The sequence below is a fragment of the Cheilinus undulatus genome, linkage group 17 (assembly GCF_018320785.1).
Source record: "Cheilinus undulatus linkage group 17, ASM1832078v1, whole genome shotgun sequence".
NCBI classification, from domain to species: Eukaryota; Metazoa; Chordata; class Actinopteri; order Labriformes; family Labridae; genus Cheilinus; species Cheilinus undulatus.
In genome coordinates this window covers 35,894,458-35,915,124 of record NC_054881.1, presented here as the reverse complement: position 1 = coordinate 35,915,124, position 20,667 = coordinate 35,894,458, and the positions used below count along the sequence as shown (strand labels likewise).

Genomic DNA, 20,667 nt, shown 5'->3' with positions numbered 1-20,667 from the left:
GTCCGCGTGCATGGGGCACGCGCCTTAACCACTTGGCCACCTGCACCCCCAATTTTGACATTTTTAACCCATTTTTGATACTTTTACCTCTTTAACCAATTTAAACCACTTTTCCTGCATGTTTTATCCTGTTTGTGCTACTCTTTAATCCATTTTTGCCACTTTTTTATTCTGTTTTTGCCATTTTAAACCCCTTTAATTGCTTTTTTTGCACTATTTTTTGTTATTTCTAACCAATATTTGATAAGTTTTGCCCCATTTTGTTTCCTCATTTACAAATTTTGACCACATTTTTACCTCTTTTCACCACTTTTTCTGCCAATTTTTCTCCCTTTTTGCCACTTATCACCCATTTTTGCTACTCTAACCATTTTCACCACTTTATCTGGACATTTTTGCAGCACTTCTGCCAACCTTAACCCTTTTTTAAATCTCTACTAATTATGACAGTAAATGTCAGTAAAAACAGATCAAATGTTCAGTCATTCTAAAACTATTTCAACATTAGTTGTTTTTAGGGATGGATTTAACAGCTGCAGACATTTAAAGCCAAAGGATATTCTTAAAACCACAGAATCTTCTTTTCTTCCTTTTCTGAATTTAATGATGTTTTAGGGGCCGGACAGGAAGCTTTGGGGGGCCTGATATGGCCCCCGGGCCGCCAGTTGACCAGTGGTGCAGAGGCTTTGACTGATGATTTTCTGCTCCATGACTCAGGATTGGATGATCTGTGTTTGTAGTTGTTTGTGCCTCTTTTGTGTTGTTTGTCTTGCAATCATTTTGCTGCACACTTTGGCCATACAGATCTTGTTAACAAGATTCTTCATTTCAATGAGGCTTACATGATCAATTAGACAAAACAAGTGTTCTTGTTGTGAACCTGTTTCCTACAGGTTTTTTTTTTTTTTTAGAAACCACAGAGATGTAGCTGATTTGTAGAAAGTGTGTTTGACTTTCTCTGCTCACACTTTTCCAAACATACCAGATTGTAGACCGTTTTTGTTATTCAGAGAATACTGTACAACACTGATTCATGACCCAGCAAGAGCAGAGAGAAATACCTTTAAAAGATTTGATACTTGGTCTGATAATGAACCCAAAGACTTTTCACCTGAGTTCCCTGTTAGTCAGCTTTAGCTGTAGATCAACACTCACTCAGTATTAATATGCTCAGAACCATGAATCATGGTGACATCACACTGAATAGAAAAGAAACTGGTTGATGCAAATCAACTGTAATAGAAACATGAATTTATTCGTTTGATTTGAACATTTATTTACAAAATTGGCAGGGGAATACAGACACATTCTCAGTCTTCTGTTGGAGAATTCAAGCAGCAGAGGAATGTCTTTTTAAACCACCTGCAGAATCGATAAAATGCAGACTCAGACTCCTCCTGCCTTGGAGCAAGGGGGACCTGAAGAGCTGCTCTACTGCTGGGCAGCTGAGCCTTAGCCTTACCCTGCACTGCGTCACTGAGGACCGGAAGAGGTGGTACTCTCTTCGGTTGCCCGATGATCACGCCACTCTCCAGGTCTGGAACCATGAGTGAGGGCTCAGCAGGTGGGCTTACAGGTGGTGATAAAGTTTTACACATAAAATCCATATAATCCCCTGGAAGAGGTGCAGAGCGCCTGGTCTGGTCTGGTTCTCGGATGGGCTGCTGGAACACAACCTCACCCCCCAAGGACTGAATCCACTGCTGAAAGTTCAGCTGGTGAGGTACAACGGAGTTGTGGCGACAGTGTCGCAGCAGTAGTGTCTGTCTGTTGGACTGTTGGAGGCTCTTCATGAACACCCTGACAGAGAGATGGATGTTCATCAGCATCATCTAATGGTGACGGTAGAGATGGAACCACGTCTGGTTCTTGGTCGTTGGCTGGCTGCTCTTCCACAGCCTCACCCCCCAGGACTGAACCAGAGAGAAGAGGTTCAGCTGGGAGGGGATCTTCAGGCTGTGGGGACGGCGTCCAAGCAGCGTTGTCGATCAGTTGGCTGGATTGCTCCTCCACAACCCCACCCCCCAGGACTGAATCCATGGCTGAGAGTTCAGCTGGAGGGGGATAACGGGTTCGTGGTGACGGCGTCTGAGCAGGAGGGTCTGTCACATCAGTAGTGAAGGCTGGAGGGTGGGCAGTGGCTGTGTTTGAGGGAGTTTTTGGCTCAAACAAATCACAGACATGCTCCACTGTTTCATCTGAGATCCTCTTCAGCACCTCTGCCTCAAAGCTGTTGAGCTTCATCCTCAGAATGTCAGCAGGGTACATGTTCCTCATCTTCTCCTCGATGGAGCGGGCCATGGCGTCTCTGGTGGGCCGAGAGAAGGTGGTCTGATGTAGCATGGAGGACAATGACGAGGAGACTCCATCCAAGACAGCTTTGGTCATGCTCACAGCCATCGTGGAGAGCTTCTGGGAGGGCATTGCACTTGAGTTGGTCTTCTTTGGCACCCAAAGCGCTTGCACAACTTTGGGCACCACAACCAGGACAACCTCGTGTGGGCTCATCTTTTTTGCCTTTGGAGCCTCCTTTAGGTTCTTCACCAGGACCCCGGCATGTTCAAGGGCCTGCTTGGAAATCTTCCAACTCCTGGAGGTGGCGATGTAGTCTGGGGAGTCGAGCAGTTTGTTTGCTGCCAACTCCAGATCTCGTTTCAGCAGGCTGTTGTTTACCTCCATCACTGTTTTGAGGAGAGGCTCTTTAACAAAGTCCTTTGCCTTAAAATCCCCGAGTTGCTCCCTCAGGGACTTCTGACTTTCCTCCACCAGCAGGTCGGTCATGTCTTCAGTAGTGACCTCAGACGAGAGCTGGTTTTTCTGCTGAAGGTGTAGCAGCTTAGCCATGACAGCTGCCTGGACTTGGAAGGACTCGGGGTGCCAGCAGATCTGCATGGCACGATTGTAAATCAGTTTGTTAAATAACGCCCTAATGGGATCATCTGATGGTGATGATGAAGATGGAGCCATGTCTGGTTCTTGGTCGTTGGCTGGCTGCTCTTCCACAGCCTCACCCCCCAGGACTGAACCAGAGAGAAGAGGTTCAGCTGGGAGGGGATCTTCAGGCTGTGGGAACGGCGTCCAAGCAGCGTTGTCGATCAGTTGGCTGGATTGATCCTCCACAACCCCAGCCCCCAGGACTGAATCCATGGCTGAGAGTTCGGCTGGAGGGGTATAACGGGTTGGTGGTGATGGCGTCTGAGTAGGAGGGTCTGCCACATGAGAAGTTAAGGCTGGATGGTGGGCAGTGGCTGTGTTTGAGGGAGTTTTTGGCTCAAACAAATCACAGACATGCTCCACTGTTACATCTGCGATCCTCTTCAGCACCTCTGCCTCAAAGCTGTTGAGCTTCATCCTGAGAGTGTCAGCAGGGTACATGTTCCTCATCTTCTCCTCGATGGAGCGGGCCATGGCGTCTCTGGTGGGCCGAGAGAAGGTGGTCTGATGTAGCATGGAGGACAATGACGAGGAGACTCCATCCAAGACAGCTTTGGTCATGCTCACAGCCATCGTGGAGAGCTTCTGGGAGGGCATTGCACTTGAGTTGGTCTTCTTTGGCACCCAAAGCGCTTGCACAACTTTGGGCACCACAACCAGGACAACCTCGTGTGGGCTCATCTTTTTTGCCTTTGGAGCCTCCTTTAGGTTCTTCACCAGGACCCCGGCATGTTCAAGGGCCTGCTTGGAAATCTTCCAACTCCTGGAGGTGGCGATGTAGTCTGGGGAGTCGAGCAGTTTGTTTGCTGCCAACTCCAGATCTCGTTTCAGCAGGCTGTTGTTTACCTCCATCACTGTTTTGAGGAGAGGCTCTTTAACAAAGTCCTTTGCCTTAAAATCCCCGAGTTGCTCCCTCAGGGACTTCTGACTTTCCTCCACCAGCAGGTCGGTCATGTCTTCAGTAGTGACCTCAGACGAGAGCTGGTTTTTCTGCTGAAGGTGTAGCAGCTTAGCCATGACAGCTGCCTGGACTTGGAAGGACTCGGGGTGCCAGCAGATCTGCATGGCACGATTGTAAATCAGTTTGTTAAATAACGCCCTAATGGGATCATCTGATGGTGATGATGAAGATGGAGCCATGTCTGGTTCTTGGTCGTTGGCTGGCTGCTCTTCCACAGCCTCACCCCCCAGGACTGAACCAGAGAGAAGAGGTTCAGCTGGGAGGGGATCTTCAGGCTGTGGGAACGGCGTCCAAGCAGCGTTGTCGATCAGTTGGCTGGATTGATCCTCCACAACCCCAGCCCCCAGGACTGAATCCATGGCTGAGAGTTCGGCTGGAGGGGTATAACGGGTTGGTGGTGATGGCGTCTGAGTAGGAGGGTCTGCCACATGAGAAGTTAAGGCTGGATGGTGGGCAGTGGCTGTGTTTGAGGGAGTTTTTGGCTCAAACAAATCACAGACATGCTCCACTGTTACATCTGCGATCCTCTTCAGCACCTCTGCCTCAAAGCTGTTGAGCTTCATCCTGAGAGTGTCAGCAGGGTACATGTTCCTCATCTTCTCCTCGATGGAGCGGGCCATGGCGTCTCTGGTGGGCCGAGAGAAGGTGGTCTGATGTAGCATAGAGTACAATGACGAGGAGACTCCATCCAGGACCGCTTTGGTCATGCTCACAGCCATCAGGGAGAGCTTCTGGGAGGGCATGGCACTTGAGTTGGTCTTCTTTGGCACCCAAAGCGCTTGCACAACTTTGGGCACCACACCCAGGACAACCTCATGTGGGCTCATCTTTTTTGCCTTTGGAGCCTCCTTTAGTTTCTTCACCAAGACCCCGGCATGTTCAAGGGCCTGCTTGGAAATCTTCCAACTCCTGGAGGTGACAATGTAGTCTGGGGAGTCGAGCAGTTTGTTTGCTGCCAACTCCAGATCTCGTTTCAGCAGGCTGTTGTTTACCTCCATCACTGTTTTGAGGAGAGGCTCTTTAACAAAGTCCTTTGCCTTAAAATCCCCGAGTTGCTCCCTCAGGGACTTCTGACATTCCTCCACCAGCAGGTCGGTCATGTCTTCAGCAGTGACCTCAGATGAGAGCTGGTTTTTCTGCTGAAGGTGTAGCAGCTTAGCCATGACAGCTGCCTGGACTTGGAAGGACTCGGAGTGCCAGCAGATCTGCATGGCACGATTATAAATCGGTTTGTTGAAAAGCACCCTGATGGGTTTGTAAATTCCTTTGCTTCCCTTGATGAATGCCATGGTAAATTCGTTTCTGTTTGTTCACAGAAAAATCTCACAAAAAAGTACACTAGCCAAACGATTTCCAAAATGCAACACGACAGACTCGAAAGTAGACCACTCGCTTTGAAGTTTCAGGCTGGACTTGAGAACAGAGACTAGAAGATTCTGTGTATGCTGTCATCGTGGCCAACATTCTGTATTTTAAAGCCATGAGTTCCAATATAGAACTCATGGCTCAGGACTCTTGTTGCCAGGGCAACATAACATAGAACAGCGGTTCTCAACTGGTTGAGTCACAGGACCCACCATCATCTCCTCAAGGAGAACTGCCACCCAAATTTTGGAGATCTTTTGGTCAATCAGATGTATTTGATAAAAAATAATACCCCACTTCTGCCAAACTTCACCCTTTTTTTTAAATCTCTACTAATTATGACGGTAAATTTCAGTAAAAACAGATCAAATGTTAAATCATTCTAAATCTATTGTCAATATTAACTGTTTGTGGGATGGATTTAACAGCTGCAGACATTTAAAGGCAAAGGATACTCTTTAAACCACAGAATCTTCTTTTCTGAATTTAATGATATTTTGGGGGCTGGACAGGAAGCTTTGGGGGGCCTGATATGGCCATAAACATACAATCACCAAAACAACAACAACAGAAAATTGTGATTGAAAACATCAGAATGAACACTGGGTATTGGTATAGGTGTATCAGAATAGGATCTGGATTATAAAGTGGATTGACATGTATCTAAAGAAATTTCCATGCAAAAATGAAGTGTTCAAGTCTGCAATCATCACTTTGAATTGATGCTCTTAATGAAAAAAAATATATGTTGTTTCCTTATAAGTTTGAACACACAGACAAAATTATGCTCTAGAGCAGTGGTTCTGAACTGGTGGGTCAGGACCAAAAATGGGGTCACAAAGCTGTTTCCTCTGGGTCGTGAATGAGTGTCAAGAAGAAAAGAAGTGGCTAAATGTTTATGATGTATAAAAGCCCTAAGTAGGGCTGAACAATCTGCAGAAATAATCTAATTGCAATTTTTTCCACAATATTGCGATTGTGATTTAATATGCAATCATTCTTAGGTCAATCTGAAGTATTTTTCAACAAATTCAAGCAATAAATAATTCCATAAATAAGACCATGTGCATTGAAATTATTTCAGAAGCAGTTAATACATAGCGTGAATCTGAATATGGGGGTGCAACAAGCTTTAAGCTATAAAGGAGGCAGCTGGGGTGGAGGAGGTGAAGTTGGCTACCAGCTGATCAAAGCTGGGGTATGATGTTCATGAAGTAATGCTAGACTTCATCAGTTTTATTAAGAATGAGCTAACTATTTTTGTCATCATTTGCTTTGTTTAAGAACATTAGCATCTTTATGTCACTAATTTTGATTAAGAAAAAAATACATAAAACACAAAAAGGAGGATTTTTGTAAACCATTATAAAAAATGACACTTGAATGTTTGCATAAAGTGCATAAAATCACTGCTGCTGCTGCAAAAATGATTTATTAAACCGGTATTTTGACACATTTCAAGTTAGAGAAATATTTTAACTATAATTTCCCAGCCCTAGCCCTAAGTGAATGAAAATATTATTTATGTTTTTTCTTGTGATGACAAGAACATTTCAGTTTTCTCAAGATACAACACATCCATCTCCTTTTGTGGAAGAAAAAGCTGGTTTTCCCACAATAAATAGGAAATTTCTTGAGAAATTGCCAAAATGTAACAATTTTTATGAACTACATCTAAGTGGTTGAACAACTGGAAGAATTTGGGTCATGATGGTGGTGGTTGGTCCTTATGCCAGCCAGCTGAGAACCACTGCTCTAGAAATATTATCTTAGCTTTGGTCAGAAAATGTAAAATCCATATGATCGTGATTTAAGAACAAAGAAATTGTGTTCCAAAATATTTTATCCAAGAACAAACAAGATTCTCACTTGTGTTTCTTGCATATCACATCTTTATTCATCAATGACTAAACCCCAGCATTAAGATTTATTCAACGCTACAACAGCAAGGACCAATTTTTTCTAAAATGGCCAACAGGTCAGTTCTGCCCCTCAGCTATTATTGCATTAGTTCTGAAGACTTCAGTAACCCTTTATATTGAGAACTTTTCACATGTGTGGATTAATGCTACAGTAAGAGGAGCCTGGGGAATGTGGAGAAAAACACACTTTGGATTTCAGGAATATTTTCACTTCTTATCAACACTGATAAATAATTTTAATGATTTCAATAACATACTAAATATTTTTGAAACCTTAAGACTGGGTGGCTCTTTAATATCTGAACACTTAAATATGACAAATGTTAAAATAAGTCTAAATAAGAGGGATTGATGAAACAGTATGAGAAGGTAAATTTATATCACATAAATCACATGTTCCAGTCTGTCAGTTGAATTTATAATTATAAAGACTGTTAAAGAGGGAAACGGCTAACTGAAGTCTTTTTATTTGTTCATCCTCATTTCTGAAACTTTAAGGTGTACTCTTGTTCACTAAACTTCAAACTTTGTTTAAATGAATAAGTTTTAAGGCTAAACTAAATTTGTGAATCAATATTGATAACGGCTAAAGTGGATTTGAAAATATTAACAGACTGGATTTTAAAAAATAATAAATTTCTGTGCATTTGTAGAGTTCAGTCTCAGTGTTACTGCACAAATGTTAAATTTTTTAAACTACTCAGAAGTTGGCTTGCATTTTTGTTACAGAAATCCAACCTGAATCAAACCCTCTGCTGTCATTTTTAATTCATAAGTACTCCGATTCTGCACAGAAATTTTGGAGTGCAACAGAGGGAATTAATCTTCATACTGGATTTATGACAGACATACAGGTGCATCCCAAGCAAGTAATAACATCATGTAAAGGTTCATTTCTCCCTTTGATTTACTTTAGAAAGTTAAACTCCCACATATTCTAGATTCATATTATACAAAGTGAAATATTCCAAAACATTTTTGTTTTAATTTTGATGATTATGGCTCACAGCTCATGAAAATCTAAAACCCACTATCTCAAAATATTAGAATATTTGCAAAGGTTTCCTGAGCCTTCAGTCTCTCACTCTGGTTCCGTTCACACAACCACAATCGTGGGGAAGACCGTTGACTTGACAAATGTCCAGAGGACAATCACTGACGCCCTCCTCAAGGAAGGTAAGCCACATAAGGTCGCTGCTGAAAGGGTAGGCTGTTCTTAGATTCTGAATCAAAGCATATCAGCTGCCTAACAGAAGATTTTAGAGCCCTTCCATCTGCTGAGAAGCTTTATGGAGATGCTGATTTCCTTTTCCAGCAGGACTCGGCACCTGCCCATAGTGAAGCCAAAACTACCAGAAACAGGTTCACTGACCGTGGTATGACTGTTTGATTTTCCAGCTGACTGGTCTGGCCTGAACCTTGTAGAGAATCTCTGGAAAAATGTAAGGAGGAAGATGAGAGACGCCAGACTCAACAATACAGCTGAGCTGAAAGCTTCTAACAGAGCAACCTGGTCTTCATAACATCCAAGCAGTGCCAGTGACTGATCGCCGTCATCATATCGCTGCAGTAATTTGTGGAAAAAGGAGCTCCAATGAATTATTGAGTGCATAAATGAGCATAATTTTCTAGCTGGTCAACACTGACTGATGATATTCCAATATTTGAGATAGTATTTTTTTTTAAATTGCTGTAATCATCAGGATTTTATGGAAGTTTTGCTTTTTGGATTAAGTCACAGGAAAAAAAAAAAAATTTAATAATATCCTTATTTTTTTAGATGCACCTGTGGATCTTCTTGAGTTGGTACCCAGATTCTTTTGGTGCTTTTGTGGTGTGCTAGGCTAGCTGTTTCCCCTCATTTTCAGTCTTTATCTTAAGCTAAGCTAAAGTAAAACAAGGGGTACAAACTCCCAAAACATCGAACTGTTCCTTTAATGCACAGCTTCAAAATTGTGTAACTTATTTAAAAAGATTGATTATAATTAAGATAATACTGACAATACAAAAGAACTGAGTGATAAAGAGAGTGCTGTACTACTAAAAAATATTAGAACAAATGTTGAATCATTGCATGTGTACTAGTAAGACTTTTAATTTTGCTACCTGACTTTCTTTGTATAATATCTACTGTTATAAAATTACAGTGAGTGAAATAAGTTAACCTCCTTAAGTTATTCAAAAGTGTTGTTAGGGATTCAAGCCTTCAATAGGGTTAGGGTTAGCTTGTTGCTGAGAGTCACAGACAGTCGTACAGTATCGAAAACAGTCGAACATGTTGTATTCTAATAAGATTTGTTTGCAAGAAAAATATGGAATATCGTAAATCTTATGCTCTAAAACTGAGTTTTATTGATTGAGTTTTAGTCCATTGTTGCTTTAATTTAGTGTAGCAGTGATTTCACCAAAGTAGTGTGATTTGGGAGCGCTACTGTGATTCATTACAGAAAAAATAATGAAGAAAATTCAGATCACCCATACCCTTAAAGAAAAATAATCATGTGTCTTTTGAATCTTCAGGACAAATCAAACCCAAATTAAAGTGAATAAAATAAACACAGGGTTAAATTGACCTTCTGGCTACAGTTCATGCAAAACACCCAGGAGACTTTAAAAGTATTAATAAATAAAGTTTGAAAAAAATGACCTGTTGGCAGTTCAATACTTTAACATAGAATATCTGATTGAGAAAATGTGACAACCGTGAAAACAAGAAGAACATTTGTGTATAAAACCTGCAAAAATCCTTAGAAAGAGCAGGAGTGTAAAAGTTCACCGAACCCGTTTCTGTTTGATACCCCAGCTCCTGTCTGCACCACAACACCCTGATTTCTTAGTGGTCGAACACAAAACGCACATTTAAATAGGATAGTTTTATGTTTTGGGATTCCCATGTGTTTATGAATACACTGAATATATAAGTGAGCACATGCCGTTTAAGTTTAGATATCAAGGCTGGAAAATGGAAAAGACCAGGATGCTATTGTTTGTTCGGTTTAGTGCTCTGATTATTTAAGCATAAATGGTGTAAAGTGAGCACTGTATTAGCCATTTTTACCAGTAAGGATATAAGTGAAGGTTTCCCACAGAGTCTGTAGGTTAACAACAGCTAGATAAATAAATATATTAACAAAGTGCAGTGATATAGTGGCAATAATTTGTATCTAAATGACCTTAACAGGACTTTAAAGGCATACTATTGGATATTCTGAATGCTTTTTTATTAAAAAATATTATATACCCTTTGTAAATATACTGTAAAAAAGCCCTCCTGAAAAAGAGAAAAGTAAAACTCCCTCTGAGTTTGTTGTTCTCAGCTCTGTGTTCACACTGAAAAGACAGCACTTCCTTCAGCTGGTTCGTGTTTTGCTTCGAAGCTCAAAAATGTTGAGAGGTAAATCTCTGACGGCCACTCTCAAAGACTGTTTATCCGAGACGTCGTCTCTTGTCAGAATGGAAATAAACACTATAACTGTGGAAATAAAATCCGATTAAACTTCCATTTAAGGTAACAGCTAGGATACTGAGAGTTAAAGTTAAAAACCTGACCTGCAAATCCTGATTAAAGTATGTTTAATAAAGCCGAGTAAACAGTTTACTTACAGGAAAAAGATGTCCTCCATGAAGACATTCTAATGCAGCAAATGTGTCTCTGATTGCTATGTAGATAATGTAGCTACATAGCTAATGTAAGCAAAGCTAAGCTCACAAAGCTACGTAAGCTATATCGTTACATTATCTACGTAGCCTTGTTAGCTTTAGCTAAATTTTCTTAAGTTCACTTTGCTAAAGCTAACTTAGCAAAGTTAACTGGTTAGCTTAAGCTACCAAGGTAAAGGGAGCCAACATTTGTGTAACTACTTCTCAAACGGGTTGATACATAATTTAATCCCAGTTAGAAATCTGACTGATTGTTTTTCCAGATGTATTTATGAAATGTTGCTTAGTCTGTAATGTTTGCAATGTGGCTATTTCCTGAATGTAACTGCCAGACTTTGACAGAGGCAGAATCTCACAAGAACACTCTGTGAGACTCACCGTCAGAGATGTACGGTCTGCAGCCAGACTGTCTAAACTTGTCTAGACTTGTCTTGTTAAATATTTTTCAGCCCTTTCTATTACTTTCTCTCTCAGAGAGTTACAGGCTTGCAGAAGTAGTGAAAGGGGAAGTCTCGAGAGGGATTAAAGCATTTGTTTTGGTCTGAAAATCTACTCTAAAAGCCTCTCTGAGTCCCCCAAAAAAGAAGATATTTACCTTACACGCAACTCTATGTAATGTCAATTATCCCTTACTTTCTTAATGAATATCTTCAATATTTCTTAAATAAATAATTTTTTGGTCAATTAAATGTCAGAAAATAATAAAAAATGATGGTAAAAGATTCCTAAAGCTCAGCTTCTAATGTAAACGTAAAGAAAGTACTCAAAACAGCTATCAAAATAACTTGTGAGTGTAGACAACTTTCTGATCAATTTTTGCAGATTTGTATATGTACCAAAGCATGCGTAAGAAAAAGCAACAAAAACCTGTATGCGCTTCAGGAAAACTTGAATTACACAACCATTAACTACATGATACTTCATATGATTATTAACTTAGTTAAAACTACAATATATCTTTAAATAAACTAAAAGAAAGCATGAAAATATCATAAAACTCTTTTCTGGTGTATTCCTATGTATGGTATTCCTTCAAGTATTTGTTTCATATTCATTATTTTACGAGTAGAAGTTAAATTATTCAACACAAAGTCATTGTTTTTGTTATTCAGACCCCAAAATGCAAAACTAACCATGAGTTTGGTGCACTTTTACACTCCCACCAATGATGTCCTGATGTCTGAAATTAAACTCCACTTGAACAGAGTGTGATTTTTAAAATGATTTTGTAATTTCTATCTCATACTTTTCTCGCACCCAAACACAAGTTTCTGGGGCCTTAAATACAAGTATTGCTAACTACTAATTAAGAAAAAGCAGTATAAAAAATGCAGAGCGTTAACTACCACCTGCATGCTGTAGAAGCATTGCTCTAATACAAAATGTACAAAATAAATGTGCTGCAAAACAACCAGAAGGTTTTATAGACTCATAAATAAAAAGTACTGAGGTTATTTGACCTCAATCAAAATGTCATAAGTACCCCTCCCCCCTCCTATTTCCTCAATACTAAAACAAAAAGGGTACACATTCTGTTTCTAAGGCATTTGTACACTAGTTGAAGAGAAACATGAGTGTTACTGTACGTTTCCCTTTTTCTTCTTTTGTTTTAAAGGAGAAGGCCTGGATCAATATTTGAGCCATGGGTGGGCTGCGATGGAGGCTTTACTGCGGTCTCCGTAGTCGTACAGAAGCTCTTCCCCCTCGTCGATGTTTCGAGAAGCGACGAGGATAAGGTGGGGGACGCCGTTGATGTCGTGGAGTTTGGTTTGGCAATTTCCATTTTTACTGTGGTTTATCAACCTGCCCATTCGACCAGTCTCTTTAGTGGCATCCACACTGTAGAAATATAAACAAAGGCTAATGTAAGACTTTATATCTACATATGTTTAATCTAGTCAAGTCTTACAAAGTAATATAAATTAGCAAAATCTTACCTACTTAACTGAAGAAGAAGATGTGAGAATTCTTTCTAATACTGTCATTTATTATCAATACTGTATATTACATGCAAACATATTTCATATAAGATGTTAAAAAATATGTCAAAAAAATGAAAAGGACTTAGTTTATCTTACCAGTAAGTTTTGCAAAGGTACTGGAAGTAGTACATGTAGCAGCCTGTTGCAGGGTTTTGAGCGTACTCGGTCTCCCTCTTCTTGGCGTCGGTGATCTGCAGCAGGTCTCCGTGATACTCAACCACGTACTCGCCTTTCTGGAAACACCGTGTCGCAAACACTCCTCTCCCCTTTCCTTCTATATGCTGCACCTATTGGAAAGTTTGAATACAAGGTTTTTATCATGACAAACAGCTTGAAAACTTAAATACTATGAATAACAGAGCAGGTTTCAATTGGCAGGGTCCATTTCAGAGAAATACTGTTTTTAATCAAGTGCAATTTAAACTTTTTAAAATTGCAATGTGGAAATGTAATCGTCTGAGAGTAAGAAACAAGACAAAGAGCTGCAAAGAGAAGGTGTTCTTTTCTTAGAGACCTTGACTGTGTCAAAAGCTGCAAGTGTTCTTGATTCCCTTGAGATGGAAACAGAAACTTACCTCCATTCCTTCTTCTATTCCCTTTGTGATGAGTTCGTCTAAGAGCTTCTTTTCTTCACACTGGTGACAAAAGCAGCATCAGTGAACCACATTGTGCTGAACATAAGGCAAAGTGGAGAAGGTTTCAAACACCCGTTTTCGACTAAAAGGTGTAGGGGAGGGGTCATCAACTACATTTGTACAAGGGCCAACTTGTTTCTATGTAGATACTGTGGGGGGTGGGCCGTTAAATGACCTCAATTAAAGAAAAAAATTCAGTTTAAATAGTTATATTTTCTTTTAAATGTACCTTATTTTTAGTCTTTAGCAGAGAACTCAGTCCCTATTACCTATACTGAAGCCAGCCACAAGGGGGCGATTGAGGTATTTAAGCCAATATTTCTGGGGCTGCCATGTATTTATATGTGAAAATGTTGCATCGTGATTGGTGAAAAACACAAGAAGGAAATAGGTCTTTTGTTTTGATTCTCAGGCAGTAAAAAAGAAACTCAGCCCCCTGAATTGTTTAATTTACACAGAAATCTGCAGCTTCAATCAAGGATGGACTTAACAGTATATGTTTGTCATGCATCTTCTTTGCTCATAATGGTAAATAATAGTTGGATTGTTGTAAAACTGAACATCAAGCCAATTTTTAAAAAAATCTTTCAACCTCACTTGTTTTTAGTTACTTAAATATCTGTAGGGATTCAAATGGATAAATAAAGAAAAGATTTCCTGAATACAGCAATATTTTCCCTTCTCAGCACATTTTCTGAAATTAATTGAGCTCCTGGGGGCCAGATAGGAAGCTGTGTGGAGTCTGATGTGGCCCCCGGGCCTCCAGTTGATGATCAGTGGTGTAGGGGAACAGGGCGAGAAAGGTGTGGTTGAAATCCTTACCAAGGAAATAGGGCTCATTAGTTTTAGTCACATTCTAGTAATTTCTAACCCCTACAGCATTAGGCGAGTTTTAGTTGACAAAAACCCAAATTTTTCAGTGTTGAATAAGAATTTCTTCTTTTACAGCAGATTTTCGGTATATTTGAATGGTGAGACGATGCTGCTCACGTCAGAGCAGTTTATTTTCAGATCAAATCAGAGATCAGAGATGCTGTACATTATGATTCTATTGGTTGAGCCATGTTCTGAGCCAAATACAGGTCTAAAATAATTTGCTAGTCTGCACAGTCGGTCCAGAAAGTTCACACCTGTATCGGATCAGTACCGGTACTTGGTTTCGGCCGATAGCCAACACTTTGGTATCGGTATCAGGAAGGATAAAATGGTATTGAAAAAAATCTCTTATTTTTAGCGATAAATGCATCTAGATTTGGGATTAAAACAAACCAGTAACAATTAAAGATGTAGACTCCTCTTACCTTCAGCTCTGTTTTACTTTTTCTCGAGCTTCGTCGTATTGGATAGTAGTCAGTAACTTTTCGGTTTTGGGAGTTTTTCCCCCCAGTGCTGGAAACGTAGAAAAGGACAAAGTAACTACATAAGAAAAAAACAACTGCTGTATGGATTAAGAAGGGAATTAAGAAGTAGGTTTCTGCGTACATTCTTAGTGTGGATTTCTTTCCTTTAACCTTGAGGCGGAGCCCTCTTCTGGGGAGGCTGTGGATGGGGCTGCTGTTGTTGGCGTGGAGGGGAGGGGGAGAAAGGCTGTTACTGAGAGTCAGGGGGAGATCCGTGGAGGAGCGGAGGCAGGGCTGAGGTTGGTGAAGCTGCAGAGGCGTCTGTCCATCTGACCAGCAGGGAGAACACTGGCTGTAGCTACTCTCCATCTCTGGGAAATCTGTCGGCGAGTCTTTTGGTGAGAGGTTGACGATGTTTGTTCCCTGGCCTGGAGGAAAAGAGGAAATGTGGAATGAAAAGATTTTATCTACAAACACAGAAATAAATACTGCAAGCTGTTGGAGGAGACACTCACCCTCTCCTGGCCTCTGAGCATCAGTTTGCTGGCAGCATATCGGCGAGCACCGTCCTTCCTGTGTCAGCTTGATCGTGTTTTCATCGTGAACTGGAGATATGGACTTTGAACAGCTGAGGACACTGATTGAGTGACTACTGCGGACAATCTCCTGTGAATAAAAGAATAAATGTTCCCAAAGTCAGAGGAGCCTTACTGGAGATTCAAATATAGCTTCCTTTACCACCAGCAAGGCTTTTATCCTCAGTGAGTGGGAGGGAGGAGGGTTGTCAACTCATCCTGCATGCTATGAGTAAAAGCTGCAAGTTTAGGATGACAACATGACTAAATAAAGAGAAACAACAAATGCAACACCAAAAAACACTGAAGTGTGCTTTCTCCATTTTCCACATATCTTAAATCATAACATATTTTATATGCCCAACATATGATGGCCTTCCTCAACAAAAGAACCTCACTGCTTTTGGAAAATGATGCTTTTATTAGTTGGGAAATCAGCCAGAATTCATTGGAAGATAATAGTTAATCAGCAAATATTAAAGGTAATACAAGCATATCAAAATAGTATTAAAACACTTGTTTTACCCAAGAGAAGGGCAAATGGAATATAGTGGCCAATAAAGCTAAAACTAGAGGGACACTGCTCTTTGAAGCTCCTGTGAGGAGTTTTAAACTGGTTACGTAAAAGACTGAAATCAATACTGAGCTGATGCCACTGTATTAGCTGAAAAAGTAAACAATACTATCAGGTAGAAGACCGCCATTTTTTATAAAATTATCATTAATGCCATGACTTCCTCACATAACTGTGTCAAGACACATTTTCAGCATCCAGAAGACAGTGCATTTTTATGTTTTTCCTGATTTCTTACAGCACAATGAGATGTGACATTTTGTCAGAAACCCCTTTCTTCACAGTGTGCACAAGACCAGAGAAAGAGACAAGGCAACCTGGTTTGTCCAGAGGGGGCGCCAAAATCAACAGAAACCAAAAGTTCCTCCAAGGAGCTGTCAGGCTTTTACCTGATATATTTCTAATTTTATTCCTGAAAAACAGACGCAGAAGTGTATCGCATTGATTTCTTCATTTAAACAGGCAAACTAAAATCAAGCCATTAATGTAAAATGACAAGTACGAGAGATGCCTCGGTTGTGAAAATCTCAGCTGACAGCAGAGAGGAGGATCGGGAGAGGAGGGTGGAACTTTCTTCCAAACGGGGAGGGCCAACCGAACCTGGGGGGCAGCGCCAACTCCCCACATGACATCATGAGGGGAGTTAGCACCGCCAGCTTGTTTCAGCACACATTTTCTGAAAGGTGGAGAAATAAGGTGAGGGGGTACTTGAGGGGATTGTGGGCAGGTCAGGGGCACAATTTTTTGTTAGAAAAGCCTGAAAAAGTGATTTTGCACAACATGTCCCGTTTAAGCGTGATAAATTAAATCCTGCCATTGATTTCGGGCCAATATGTAAAAAACAACTAATGTGCGCATATGTATCGGCACATATATACTCGTACCACATGGCCTGGCACAGCAAAGGCACTGCGTTCTGGTCCTCTCTGAAGTCAAACTGTTGAACTTGCACCGCATGGTGTAATGTGAGTTAAAAAAAACATGTTAATTCTTCTTTCTGTGTAGATCAGCGATGAGAGATGGTGAGGTTTAGGCTATCATTATCCAAAGATGCTGTATGCTGCAGTAGCAGAGTCAAACCATCAACAGTTTTTAAAAACATTTAAATCTTAATCTCTTTTTTATGTGAAATGTGATTGTGCTAATGGGTGCTTGTTAGTTATTTTAGGCCAGCCACACACTACAGGACTTTAAGCCTGATTTGGGGCAAGATTTGATTCCCCCGAAGATCGTCGGGGTGTATACTGACTGGAGCCTCGTCACAAACGATTATTTGTCTGAGTAGTCTGCATGTGTGTGGTGTCAACACAATTAATTTACTGCTCCAAAATGCGTAGCCTCCCAAACCCAGAATCGTAAATATCAAACATGTTTGATATTTACGATTCTGGGTCGTAGTGCCGCTGACAGAGTACCCACAACAACCAATGAGAGCGAGCACACCGGGTAGCGTCACCAGATGATCATACGTACTTTCACCGCTCACAACCATAAACACAACGGTACCTTAATTCCAGCCGGGATTTCGTCCTGAGTCTTTCCCTTGTTTTATGATTGTTACTGCACCTGTAACGCATGCCAGGACACTCTGTTGTGGAGAGACAGCAAGATGGTATCAACAGACATCCGTGTTCGTAGGCAGGTCGTAGGCAGGTCGGAAGGTGTGTGGTCTCCAGTGATCTGACAATCTGGCTGAGTCAACTAGTGTGTATGTTCAGAGGATTAAAGATGAAAAATCTTTGGAAATTGTTCCTAAGTCTGTGGTCTCCCACGGTTTTAAAATCGTTTCAGATTAAAAAAATCGTCTAGTGTGTGGCCAGCCTAGGCTATGAAGTTGTCTGTAACTTTGAATAAGCTTTTAGTTGAGTGAACCTGTGGCAGTATGAGACTCGCTAATGTTGTGCATGGAAATAAGTATAATTAAGAACAGTTTTTATTTGACAGGCAGCCCACATACATTACTACACATCCTTTATACGGCATTATAATAGCTGGGGATTATTATTTTCATATTTTCTCTTTAGGATGAGGGATAGAGAGGAAGAGAGAGGAAAAAAAAGAGATGGATGATCATTTGATCCAGATGTAACTCAGAAACAATGCTTCAGCTATAAATCACTTCCAGCAGCCGTGTAATCAATGTCATTTTTTTCTTTAGACTCAAACAGTTGTCACAGGGTTAAACAAAGTGCCTGCAGGGGTGCACTCTGCTCGCTGTGTTTGCACAAGCACGGTGGAAAATGCTCGTATAAAGTGTGTTTTAAACACCTTGCGGTAAAGCACTTGACTGGCAATATTCTGTCTAATGGTTGACCGTGAAAACAGATCAAAGTTATTTCCAACAAGTCACATCTTCTGCCCAATAATAAAGCTGCTCTTCAAGTCAACAGTTAGGGCTGCTAAATGCCAGCATTATATTATTAGAGCATATCAGATAAACATCTGCAACTGATATCTGCTCATTCCTTCTTTATTTCCTGATGCCCCATGTTTCTCAAAAGGGCTCATACCGATGTTGAACCGATGCATCTGTGCATCCCTATCAAGTACAGATTTAACAACCCTTTATTAAATCACAATAACAATAGGCTATGATTTTGGGGGAGTGCCAAGTGTCATTTTTTAGCTTAAAAAATACAAAATAATAAAATTCCTCAAGATGATACAAAGACATTGTGACTATTTTGTAAAGAAAACAATGCTTTACTTTCTTGACCTGCAACTTCAAAGTTATTAAGTATTAGTTAAATTTCTGAAGATTTTATGCAGATTTTACAGTTTTGATGTTGTTGAACTAATATAAACGATCATATTAGCTGATATCAATTCAATCCATTCTTATTAAGACTTAGAAAACTGTGGAAATTCGTGATGAAGTCGTTTAGTCCAGCCCAGTTCCTTAGTACATATTGTACTGTGACGTCTCATCTCTAATGACAAGCAAAAACCCCCTAAAACTAAGTCGCATTTATAAATATATACGTCGAAATTGATTTATCCACCGACCTCTTAACCCTGGCCAATATTAATCCACCGATAGTTAACTTGGTTAGTTTACAGTAGCATTGTTGTGGGTGGGGCCCTGAGGAGGGAGCATGCTGGATCCACACCCACAACCACACAGTCCCTTTAAACCACACACAAACAGGCCTTTTCTAGCCCTTTACCTACAAGTCAAAACCACTCCAATTAAAACATGTATCACGAGCAGCTCGTATGCTGTACAACTACTTTTAAACGGCGTATCAGTCTGTTCCTTTTGATATTTCATAACCAAAACACAGTTATGTATTCAGCTAGCAGACACATGAAACAAGCTAATGTTAGCACTCTTCAACAATAGGGCTCTGGTTTACTCTAACTACACAAAATAACAGTAGAAAATACCACAGAGTTGCACTGTTGCTTTTTAACTCTCTGACTAAGAAGAATCATAGTCAAATAAAGATGTTATCCACTTATTCTGTCTTTTGTAATCCTGGGTTTAGTGATGTCCTAACAGTCAAACTTACCCCGTTCATGTCCGACTTGTTTTCGTGGCTCCTCGTGCGGTTCTGTCTTCTCGTTTCAAGGAAAATAATAAATGAACTTTTACAGCAGGTCACGATTAAACCTATACCTAATCGTAAAGTAGTCTCCAGCCTGCACGGTGGCCTCCCTCCACGGTGGCTTTCTGCCCCCGCTGTTGTTTTTAAACTGCCAGCAGCTCAGCCGATGCAGCCTCCACTGATCCTGTCCGCCATGTTTTTCTCCATGTTATAATGGTGGGCGAGAAGACGAAGCAATGGCGCCCTCTGCTGGCCGGTAGTGAGAGGATGTTGTCAACCGCCCTCTCAAAATTTAGTCACAGTGAGTAATCATTTACCAAACTGTGAGAATGGTTTCTCATATTTTAACAAGGAAACATAAGCGTGGAAAAGTACAATTTAAAAACACTTTAGTAAAATTAGGAAAATGCATAGAAAGTAGTGTAGTATAGGCAGGGGTGGAAAATAACTACATTTACTCAAATCACTGTATTTCAGTAGTATTTTGGGTACTTGAATTTGTTTTGGTACATTTTGAAATCAGTACTTTTATTTCTACTTAAAAAAGCATTAACCAGCGTGCAATGATATTGTACTTTTCCCGCGTCTTTGACTACACAGTAGCACACTATAGCAAGAGAACGATTCCATATCACATCCCACATATTTTATGTCTGTTTAGTTGTGCCTGGATGTTGCCTGTTGTACAACGCTCTATTCTGAAGTTCTTTTGGTCAAATTTCTGTTGGATTGTTATTGTTTTGCACCATAAGTGAAGTTACTCACTGAGTTAGGGTTGCCATCTATTACCTTAGGTGCTCTTAAAGGACCCTTGGGTGTACTCTTCAGTGTGCATTGCGTTGTTTGTTGTAGACTCCCTGCTTTGTTCTTGCTAGAGAAGACCCACATTGCCATAGATATTCAAATGTTAATGCAGCACTGTCAAACTACAAAATATTAAACACTATCAATGTAATGCGGATCAACATAAACACTATAAAAGTGTTAAATCAAGCCCTGTATTTTACAGCTAATACAATATGTGAAAACGACTATAAAACTCTCAAAAGAACATTCAGAATGACTTATAGTTGAATTATCTTCCTGTTCACAATTTGCAGAAAATATTTTGACATGTCCTTATTGACAAGCCCACAATGACTGCATTACTTTGATATAGTCATCGCTGCAT

General features: G+C 40.4%; 1 protein-coding gene across 1 annotated transcript; it reads right to left on the bottom strand.

The window, feature by feature from the left end:
* Window positions 1–6,700: 6,700 nt before the first annotated feature.
* Window positions 6,701–19,716, bottom strand: kmt5aa (lysine methyltransferase 5Aa). The gene is made up of 7 exons (XM_041810563.1): window positions 19,461–19,716; window positions 15,315–15,465; window positions 14,942–15,227; window positions 14,761–14,848; window positions 13,400–13,459; window positions 12,921–13,111; window positions 6,701–12,681 (listed from the first exon to the last, which is right to left on the bottom strand). The coding sequence occupies exons 1-7, from the start codon at window positions 19,467–19,469 to the stop codon at window positions 12,471–12,473; spliced, it is 996 nt and encodes a 331-aa protein (XP_041666497.1). The 5' UTR covers window positions 19,470–19,716; the 3' UTR covers window positions 6,701–12,470.
* Between the last annotated feature and the right edge of the window lie 951 nt (window positions 19,717–20,667).

Coding starts and splice junctions, on each gene's coding strand:
- kmt5aa (XM_041810563.1), bottom strand. Junction 13,460..14,760: donor AAAGTAAAACAGAGCTGAAG/GTAAGAGGAGTC, acceptor TTTTGTCACCAG/TGTGAAGAAAAGAAGCTCTT. Junction 12,682..12,920: donor TACCTTTGCAAAACTTACTG/GTAAGATAAACT, acceptor ATATTTCTACAG/TGTGGATGCCACTAAAGAGA.